At 56.5% G+C, this 10,501-nt stretch overlaps 1 protein-coding gene across 2 annotated transcripts in view; it reads left to right on the forward strand.

Moving 5' to 3' along the window:
• The window catches only part of ACADS (acyl-CoA dehydrogenase short chain), a 15,214-nt gene extending 8,578 nt beyond the window's left edge, over positions 1-6,636 (forward strand). Inside the window, exons 3-10 of one of the 2 annotated variants that reach the window (XM_023204863.3) lie at positions 3,560-3,709; positions 3,933-4,044; positions 4,637-4,776; positions 4,868-5,038; positions 5,151-5,288; positions 5,434-5,529; positions 5,753-5,809; positions 5,909-6,636. In XM_023204863.3, the coding sequence (XP_023060631.1) occupies positions 3,560-3,709; positions 3,933-4,044; positions 4,637-4,776; positions 4,868-5,038; positions 5,151-5,288; positions 5,434-5,529; positions 5,753-5,809; positions 5,909-6,061 (1,017 nt within the window). In that variant the 3' untranslated portion in view covers positions 6,062-6,636. Of the gene's footprint in view, positions 1-3,559; positions 3,710-3,932; positions 4,045-4,425; positions 4,578-4,636; positions 4,777-4,867; positions 5,039-5,150; positions 5,289-5,433; positions 5,530-5,752; positions 5,810-5,908 lie in introns of both variants that reach the window. The other variant, XM_023204853.3, reaches the window with a different exon arrangement.
• Positions 6,637-10,501: the final 3,865 nt, after the last annotated feature.

Genomic DNA, 10,501 nt, shown 5'->3' on the forward strand with positions numbered 1-10,501 from the left:
GCAGTGGCCGGATCTCAGCTCACTGCAAGCTCCGCCTCCCGGGTTTACACCATTCTCCTGCCTCAGCCTCCCGAGTAGCTGGGACTACAGGCGCCCGCCTCGTCGCCCGGCTAGTTTTTTGTATTTTTTAGTAGAGACGGGGTTTCACAGTGTTAGCCAGGATGGTCTCGATCTCCTGACCTCGTGATCCGCCCATCTCGGCCTCCCAAAGTGCTGGGATTACAGGCTTGAGCCACCGCGCCCGGCCCAGAATGATCTTCTTTTTAGTAATTCTCAAAATGATACCTCCCTGGTAGCTCTGAGTTCCCATTTGTCACTGTGGATGAGTTTCCTATTGCTGCTGTAACAAATGACCACAAACCCTGTGGCTTAAAGCAATACAGATATATTCTCTGACAGTTCAAGACCAGCCTGGGCAACATAGCAAGACCCCACCTCTATCAAAAATAAAATGGAAAAAACAAAACAAAATCATGGCAGCCACTTGATGATAAATGCCGTTCACCAGTTACTCAACCTGAGTCAGGAATCCAGTGTGGGTCCCACAGCGCTAAATCAAGGCATTGGCAGGACTGAGTTCCTTCTGGAGGCTCTGGGGTAATCCGCTCCTGTCTTTCCCAGTTCTAGAGGCTGCCTGCATTCCTTCCTGCCAGAGTTCCTGGCTCTGCTTCCGTCGTCACCTCTCCTTCTCTGAGTCTGTGTCTGTCTCTCCCTTACAAAGACCCTGTGATGACCCTGGGCTACTCTGATCATCCAGAATGACCCTCACATCTCCAGATGCTTCACTTACATGCAGAAAGTCCCTGTTACCACGGAAGCGAACATACTCACAGGGCCTGTGATTGGGGTGGGAACATCTTGGGGGGTTGCTGTCATGCTGCCTTCCACACACTGGCCGTCTCCTTCCCAGCTTCTCTGCCCTCTGACTGCAGCACAGCGTCTGCCTGGGGGCCACAGAGCTTGATGTGCACTTGCAGGGGTCATAGCTCAAGCCTCTCAGCATACACGTTTATGCCCCACATGTGGTACGCGTGGGAGACTCAGAGATGAGGACAGCCTGCCCCGTGCTTAGAGTCTCACAAGCGAGTTTCCCATGGGGACAGTTCAAGGAGGAATCAAGCAGTTTTACAGAGGGACACACGGATTGTCACGGAAGTGCTGCAGGCTCCTAGGTGCCCCCTCTTTTCCATATGTTATTATCAAAGTAAGAACCAGGCTAGGTGTGGTGGTTCGTGCCTCTAATAGCATGAGGGAGGCTGAGGCAGGAGGATCACTTGAGCCAGGATTTCGATACCAGCTTGGGCAACATAGTGAGACCCTGTCTCTAAAAAACAATAATTTTTTTTTTTTTTTGAGACGGTCTCACTGTGTCACCCAGGCTGGAGTGCAGTGGCGTGCTTTCAGCTCACTGCAACCTCTTCCTCCCAGGTTCAAGCAATTCTCCTGCCTCAGCCTCCTGAGTAGCTGGGATTACAGGCGCCTGCCATGACGCCTGGCTAATTTTTATACTTTTTGTAGAGACATGGTTTTCACCACGTTGGCCAGGCTGTTCTCGAACTCCTGGCTTCAAATGATCTACCCATCTTGGCTTTCCAAAGTGCTGAGATTCTTTAGGAGGCTGAGGCAGGTGAATCACCTGAGGTCAGGAGTTTGAGAACAGCCTGGCTAACGTGGTGAAACCCAGTCTCTACCAAAAATATAAAAACTAGCCGGGTGTGGTGGTGGGCGCCTGTAATCCCAGCTACTTGGGAGGCTGAGGCAGGAGAATTGCTTGAACCCAGGAGGTGGAGGTTGCAATGAGCTGAGAGCACGCCACTTCACACCAGCCTGGGTGACAAAGCAAGACTGTCTCCAAAAAAAAAAAAAAAAAAAACAAGGTGCTGGGATTACAGGTGTAATCCACCGCACTCAGTCCTAAAAAAAAAAAAAAAAAGGAACTTGGCAGCCACTTGATGATAAATGCTGTCCACCAATAACTCAGCCTGGGCCAGGTGCTGAGCTCTGCGTTTCATGTATATTATCTCAGTCAGGCCTCCGAACGGTCCTTTGAGGTGAGTACTGTTTTGGGGAAGAAGAAGGTAAAACTTTTATATTCACAGGAGTAACATTCATTGTAGAAAAACAAGAACATATTAGCAAACCTTCTTATTTATGTAAGTCACTGTAGTATAAGAACATGGTTGAGGCCAGGTGTGGTGGCTCACGCCTGTAATCCCAGCACTTTGGGAGGCCGAGGTGGGTGGATCACGAGGTCAGGAGTTCAAGACCAGCCTGGCCAAGATAGTGAAAACCCGTCTCTACTAAAAATACAAAAATTAGCTGGGCGTGGTGCTGGGCGTCTGTAATCCCAGCTACTCGGGAGGCTGAGGCAGAGAATTGCTTGAACCTGGGAGGAAGAGGTTGCAGTGAGCTGAGATCACACCATTGCACTCCAGCCTGGGCAACAGAGCGAGACTCTGTCACAAGAATAAAATAAAATAAAATATAAAATAAAATAAAATAAATAAAATAAAATATAAAAATAAAAATAAAATAAAAATACAACATGGTTGCAGGAGTGAAATTGTATAAAAGGGCTGGTGAAAAGCAACAGTTCCCTTCCCTGTCCCCGTCCCTCTCCCTGCTCTCCCAGAGGTAAGTGGTTTTACTTGTTCCTTTTTGAAGTTAGGTAGATTCTGTTGTGGCCCACATTTCCCATATTACTCACCTGAGAGTAATAATACTATTGTTTTGTTTTTGGTAGAGATGGGGTCTTGCTATGTTGCCCAGACTGGTCTTGAACTCCTGGCCTCAAGCAATCCCCTCACCTTGGCCCCCCAAAGTGCTGGGATTACAGGTGTGATCACTGCTCCTGGCCCGCTCTTAATATTGTTATTCCTCAGAATTCAGAGTCCCAAGCTCTTAGCCTTCATTCATTCTCTCACTGGCCTTGGGCATGTAGCAGTGAGCAAGAGTTCACACAGTCTCTGCCCTCGTGGTGAGGGCAAAAGACCTTAATCCAGAGAAGCACGTTCATCCCTGAGAAATTCCAGCCACAGAGGTGCTGCAGGAGAGGGACTGAAGGATTTGACTCAGCGAGGCTGGGGGTGGCAGCCCAAAGCAGTGAGGCCTGAGCTGCAATCAGAAGGAGAGGAGGGGCGATAGCCAGCTGATGGATAGGAGGCGGCATGTGCAGAGGCCCTGTGGTGGGGAGGGTGTGGTGTGTGGATGTGCACAGGGGACTGGATGAAGGTCAGTGTGGCTTACGCTGTCCTGCTCCTTACCTCTGAGTTCCCTGAAAGCATCCTGTGCCTTCTGCCTGCTCGCTGCCGTGGCTGTGGACGGAGCGGGGAACAGGCGTCAGGCGGGGGCAGGACAGCTTGAATGAGTAGTGCCGTCATACAGACCTCAGTGGGAAAGGGGCTTCAGCGTCTGGACTTGGGGATCCCTTGTGGGTGGCTGGGGTCACATGGCCTGAATTTCTGCAGGCACTGCCTCGGGGGCAGGAGGGTTTGGGCTTGGGGAGGGTGGACTCACCCCCAGCAGCTGCCCATGCCGTGCTGTCCTTCCCTGTGCCCAGGTGAAGAAGATGGGCGGGCTCGGGCTTCTGGCCATGGACGTGCCCGAGGAGCTTGGCGGTGCCGGCCTTGATTACCTGGCCTACGCCATCGCCATGGAGGAGATCAGCCGCGGCTGCGCCTCCACTGGAGTCATCATGAGTGTCAACAACGTGAGCCCCCCCGCCCCAGGCCCCTGGAACACATGGGTGGAGGGAGGCTCCTGTGAGCGGGCAGACTCTGGCCTCGGCTCCCAGGCCTGATCTCTCTGGAGACGTCACAGGCCTTGGTCCTACTGGCTAGGCCCTGGAGAGAACAGGCCCTGAGGTGCAGCCCGCAGGTGGGCAGGACGCACCTGGGCCTGGGGCCTCCGACCGCTCCCTGCTGTCCCCCTAGTCTCTCTACCTGGGGCCCATCTTGAAGTTTGGCTCCAAGGAGCAGAAGCAGAAGTGGGTCACGCCTTTCACCAGTGGTGACAAAATTGGCTGCTTTGCCCTCAGCGAACCAGGTACCTTCCCTGTCCTCTCACCCTGTCCTTAGGGTGACAGGCCCAGAGGGGTCGGAGAGGAAGGTGCTGGGCCAACTGCCCACTGCTTCAGAGGCCAGAGGGGAGGCTCCCTGTGTGGTTGGCGGAGAGGCGGGTGGGGTGAGCACTGTTGCCACCACGGCGCTGGGAGGAAAATTGCCTTCGGGGTCCCCTGGTTTAAGACGCCCAACTCCTGCACACCCCCTTTGCCCTCGGCCCGTCACTGAGAGCTTTGGGACCCTCATCTTTGGAGCCCGAGTCATAGGGTTTCATGCCCACCAGCAGAGGGTGTGGAGCGAGTGAGGCTGGTGCCCTCCGGTTGTGTGGGGTGGGGCCTGCACTGAGCCCTGAGTCTGTGGGCAGGAAATGGTAGCGATGCAGGAGCCGCGTCCACCACCGCCCGGGCCGAGGGCGACTCGTGGGTCCTGAATGGCACCAAAGCCTGGATCACCAATGCCTGGGAGGCCTCGGCTGCCGTGGTCTTTGCCAGCACAGACAGAGCCCTGCAAAACAAGGTGGGCATCCCAGAGAGGGGTTCAGCCAGATCCTGGGCTGCCGTCATTTCAGTTTCTAGAGCCTTCTCTCCTCGGCCCGACTGGGCCTATTTTTGCTCTAGGGCAAGTGGGCTGTCCCTGTCCCTCCCCAGCTGCCACTGAAGTCTGCACCTTCCCCAGAAGCTGGCAGAGGGCGTCAGGGCCTGAGCTTCCGAGGGAGGTTGGGAGGGGACCGGGTTGGTGTTGGATGTGCTGGTGTGAGGGTGTGGCTGAGGGGCAGCTCTGAGAAAACCACCCGCCTCTCCGTTCAGGGCATCAGTGCCTTCCTGGTCCCCATGCCAACGCCGGGGCTCACGTTGGGGAAGAAGGAAGACAAGCTGGGCATCCGGGGCTCATCCACGGCCAACCTCATCTTTGAGGACTGTCGCATCCCCAAGGACAGCATCCTGGGGGAGCCGGGGATGGGCTTCAAGATAGCCATGGTGAGCCCGGCGGTGGGGTGGCACCGGCCATGGTGAGCCCGGCGGTGGGGTGGCACCTTGGGGCCAGGCTCGCCCCCCGGCTGGCGGCCACTGACCAGGGCAGTCCCCACAGCAAACCCTGGACATGGGCCGCATCGGCATCGCCTCCCAGGCCCTGGGCATTGCCCAGACCGCTCTCGATTGTGCTGTGAACTACGCTGAGAGTCGCATGGCCTTCGGGGCGCCCCTCACCAAGCTCCAGGTCATCCAGGTAATGGCAGCTTTAGGAGCTGGGCCTAGAGGCTGGACAGCGGCCGGGAAGTGTGGCCTCCTGACTGCTCTCCGTCCTCCTTCCCCCTGCTCCTGTCCCTGGAGGGGCAGCTGCTGACCTGTGGTGTGGGGTGGGGCTGTTGCAGTTCAAGTTGGCAGACATGGCCCTGGCCCTGGAGAGTGCCCGGCTGCTGACCTGGCGCGCTGCCATGCTGAAGGATAACAAGAAGCCTTTCATCAAGGTGCCCACAGGGGTCCCCGAGCCATGGCCCAGAATGTGGTGGGCCCAGGGACAGGGGAGAGGTTGGGGCGGGTCTCTGCCCCTCGGCCCCGTGGGTTAGAGGTGTGGGCCTGGGGTTTACTGCCCCATGGGGAGGTTCTACAGGCCTCCCCTGCTGAGGCGCTGTGAGCAGGGGTTGGGGGGGTCCCCTCAAGGGAAGGCTCTGACTGTACCCCCATGTTTAGGAGGCAGCCATGGCCAAGCTGGCTGCCTCGGAGGCTGCGACCGCCATCAGCCACCAGGTGAGTGTCCGCGGTGAGCCCTGAGGGGGCCAGCTGCCCCTTCTCCAGCTTTCCCCACGCCAGGTTCTTCTCCCTCCTGAGCCCCTGTTCTTGTCTCAGGCCATCCAGATCCTGGGCGGCATGGGCTATGTGACAGAGATGCCAGCAGAACGGCACTACCGCGATGCCCGTATCACTGAGATCTACGAGGGCACCAGTGAAATCCAGCGGCTGGTGATCGCCGGGCACCTGCTCAGGAGCTACCGGAGCTGAGCCCGTGGCCGGCTGCCCGAGGACTACGGGAAGGCGTGGGAGCCAGGGCCTCCACCCTGACCCCGGCTCAGAGACTGGGTGGCCCGGCAGGGGCTCTCTGGGGCCCCGGTCCCCTGGACTGGCCGACGGGCTCAGTGCTGCCACCCAGATCAGACCGCAAGGGAATGAGGCCCTCCGACCACTGGCAGCTCTACCTCTGGGCCTTTCTGCCTCCTCACCACTGTGCCTCATGTTCCTCACCTGAGTGGCCCTGGCCTCCTGGGGGCGGGGTTGTGGGGGGAAGTGAGTGACACTCAGGGACGCCTCAGTTGTGCTCCCGGGGGCCCTGGTGCCCCGGCATGAAGACCCAGTGGGACAGGCCCTTGGTGGGGTCTGTCTTTTCCTTGAGGTCAGAGGTCAGGAGCAGGGCTGGGGCCAGAATGACGAGGCCCAGGGTCCTGGTGTTGAGCAGGCGGTGGGGCTGGGCCATGGAGCTGGCCCGGAGGCCCCTCAGCTCTTCGTAAAGTCTGATGAGGGCAGGGGTGGTGATTCATGTCGTGGGACTGAGCGTGGGTAATAAACACACCTGTCCCCCAGTCTGTGTCTCACCTCTCCGGGGTGGTCCGGGGAGGGGTCTGCACACAGGCCCACTCTCTGACGGCCTCACCCTATGAGTGTTGGGGGTCTTCGGGAGGGGCCTGGCCACCTGGGAGGTTCCTGAGATCCAGCAGGAGGCCAGGTTGGCCAAGGAGGCAGTTCAGGAATAGGAACTAGGTCCTGCAGGCCTCAGGGAGTGACCCCGGGCAGGGAGGGTGGGCGAGGCAGGGCCAGTGGGCTAGAAGGGGTTCTCTAGTCAGGACCAGCCTCCAGGCCCAGGCAGGAGGAAGGAAGGCCCCAGATTGCCAGAGTCAGGGAGCAAAGCTGTGGAGACCCCGAGCCCCAGGTAGGAGAACATAGAACCTTGAAAAGCAACCATCTGCTCACTAGCGCACCGAGGGTGGCCCTGGCCAGCCAGTGCGGGGGCTTGCCCTGGTCCTGGGGCCTGCGGGGCTGGTTCTGGGCAGAGGTGCCCCTGAAGCCGAGGTCCAAGCTCTTAACCCTTTGGGCCAGGGTCGATCTAAGCAGCTGGAAGAGAAAACAGTGAGCAAAGAAAGATTTCAAAGGAGGTGGGGACAGCCCTCTGCTGGGCAGGCAGGGCAGAGAGTCAAACTGGCATTGCTGGGAGGTCTCTGGAGGGAAACGGGAGGGAGACAGGTGACTTTAGGAGCTGTCATCAAAGGGGCACCCAGGAAACAGAGCCCCTGCTGTGGGTGGATTTTTTTTTTTTTTTTTTTAAGAGACAGAATCTCACTCTGTCACCCAGGCAGGAGTGCAGTGGCACGACCACAGCTCATCAAGACCTCAACCTCCCAGGCTCAGGTGATCCTCCTGTCTCAGCCTCCCAGGTAACTGGGACTACAGGTGCACACCACCATGGCCAGCTAATTTTTAAGTTTTTTGTAGAGATGGGGTCTTGTGGGCCGGGCGCGGTGGCTCAAGCCTGTAATCCCAGCACTTTGGGAGGCCGAGACGGGTGGATCACGAGGTCAAGAGTTCGAGACCATCCTGGCTAACACGGTGAAACCCCGTCTCTACTAAAAAAAAAATACAAAAAACTAGCCGGGCGAGGTGGCTGGCGCCTGTAGTCCCAGCTACTCAGGAGGCTGAGGCAGGAGAATGGCGTGAACCCGGAGGCGGAGTTTGCAGTGAGCTGAGATCCGGCCACTGCACTCCAGCCCGGGCGACAGAGCGAGACTCCGTCTCAAAAAAAAAGAAAAAAAGAAAAAGAGATGGGGTCTTGCTTTGTTGCCCAGGCTGGTCTTAAACTCCTGGGCCCAAGTGATCCTTCCAGCTCAGCCTCCCAAGTGGGGTTTCTGTGCCAGGCGCTGATGCCCCACAGCCGAAGGATGCCTTGCTCTGCAGGGCAGCTCTGCCCTCGACCCTGCCCTGACCGGGGTCTGGTCCAGGGCCCTGGTGAATGGGAGTGCGCTTCCTTGACCGAATTTAGGTCCTGATTTACCCCGTGGGCGGGGTGTGCGCAGGGCCACGGTACCGTGTTTCCTGCTAACGAGGCACACCTGTGGCTCCTGGGAAGCGCGTCCTCCCGGGCTCCCGAGGTCAGCGGCGTCCTGCGCAGCCCGCAGAAGTTTGGGTGCCCTGGGCTTTCCTCCTGGCTCCAGGTGAGTGCCGCAGGGTCTTGGCTCCTGGCTCACACTCTCGGGGTCTCCTGGATCTGCTCCTGTGCCTGCCCTGGGCTCGGGTAAGCCAAAGGTATCAGAGCAGAGGGGACCCAGGACGCCTCCAGAAGCAGCGCGTTTGAGCCCTTCCACCTGGGGGCAGATGAAGGCCTGTCATTGCCTGTCCCCACGAGCCGGGAACAGTGGGGAGGGGGTGTTTGGAGGTTCTGTGCTCCCCCCCAGCGAGGCAGCGCTGCTCCTGGCACAGATGCGGCGCGGGGTTGAGGTTGTCTTTGGGCTCTTCCTCTAGGTGATGGGAGAGAGGAACGCAAACAGCATTCACCCCAGGCTGGGGACCTGGCGTCTTGGCTGAGGACTTTGGCCCCACCCAGCTTGGAGTTCAGGCCCCTCAGATCCCCTGCTCTACCCTCTAAGAAGGGTCTGGGCCCTGGAGGGTCAAAGGCTGCTGACTGGAGTCACACTGCTCCCAGCAGGGCGGGGGGCTGGAGTCAGCACAGGCCAAGAAACAGGCCTGCGTTTCCCAAGTCGCAGCCCTGGAGGGGTTTCTGCTTCTCAGACCTGCTCAGGGCTCATTCAGATGGCCACGAGGAGCCTTTCCAGGAAGCGCAGCCTCGGAGGCCTGGGGTCCTCCATGTCAGATGAAGCAATCCAGGCTCTGAACCAAGAGCCAGTCTGTGCACTTGGGGGCTTCGCGGCGCCATCATGGGTCCGGGGTCTTCCCTTCAGTGAGGGAGAATCAGCACAAACCCTTGGCTTTGACAGGGTGCTTCCCATTTGTGGAAGCTCCTCCTAGCTTGGAACTGAATCTGGACTCTGCCCCCAGGAGCACTGGAGCCTGAACTGTCCTAGAGCCCATGCCCCTTTGGATATGAATTTCTCAGTGTAGATTTCCTAAGGTCACTTACATAACGACAGGACAGTTTCCCAGTTGGGATACTGAAACCTAGTCAACTTTCACATCTCCACACTCCACTCGGATTGTGCCAGCCGTCTCCATGTCTGCGAGATCAGCTCTTCTCAAGGTGCAGGGGCCTGCATTGCATGTAGCTGAGAGGCCACCCGTTTCCTTCCCTCTAGCCCTCTGGGACAAGTTCTCCTTACCTTGGTTCTTTTTTTTTTTTTTTTTGGAGATGGAGTCTCGCTCTGTTGCCAGGCTGGAGAGCTGTGGCACAACCTCGGCTCACCGCAACCTCCACATCCCGGTTTCAAGCGATCAAGCGATTCTCCTGCCTCAGCCTCCCAAGTAGCTGAGATGACAGGTGTGTGCCACCACGCCCGGCTAATTTTTGTATTTTTAGTAGAGGCGGGCTTTCACCATGTTAGCCAGGCTGGTCTGGAACTCCTGACCTCAGGTGATCCACCCACCTCATCCTCCCAAAGTGCTGGGATTCCAGTCATGGGCCACCACACCTGGCCTGAAATCATACATTTCTAAGTGTGGCTTTTGCTTCATCGGATACATTTTAATGTCATATTTTCCTTATTAGTCAGTTTTCTGAAGCCCATTGTGCTTTCTATTTTGACTTACCAGTTATTTAGAAGAGTAGTAGTATTTTTTGAGATAGGGTCTCTTATCGCTTGGGCTGGAGTGTAGTGGTATAATCACAACTCACCACAGCTTTGACCTCCCAGGCTCAGGTGATCCTCCTACCTCAGCCTCCCAAGTAGATGGGACTACAGGCGCCACCACACCTAGCTATTTTTTGTATTTTTCGTAGAGATGGGGTTTCACCATCTCTACTAAAGATGTGACCAGCCCAGGCTAGTCTCAAACTCTTGGGCTCAAGTGATCTGGGAGGCCGAGGTGGCCTGGGATTACAGGTGTGAGTCACCATGGCTGGCCAGAGAGTATTATTTTACTAATACGGGTTTTTCTGAGGTATTTTTCGTTAATGATTTTTAAAAACTGTGATGCAGTTTACAGTTTTAGCCATTATAAAGTGTACACTCAGTGGCATTTAGGACATTCATAATGCTATGCAACCATCACCACCACCTAGTTTCAGAACATTCACCCCATCAACAGGAAACTCCATACCTACTGTTGTTGGTTTATACCTTAATTGCATTGTGGTCTCAGCACATTTTCTGCATTATTTAAATTTTTTGAAATCTGTTGAGATGTGCTTCATGGCACTAAGTTACTTTTTATAAAGATCGAATATTAGCAGTTTGGTTTTTCCATGTTCATAAGTGAAGTTCTAGCTCATTTATTTGGATTGCT

Source organism: Piliocolobus tephrosceles, chromosome 10, assembly GCF_002776525.5.
Source record: "Piliocolobus tephrosceles isolate RC106 chromosome 10, ASM277652v3, whole genome shotgun sequence".
Taxonomy (NCBI): domain Eukaryota; kingdom Metazoa; phylum Chordata; class Mammalia; order Primates; family Cercopithecidae; genus Piliocolobus; species Piliocolobus tephrosceles.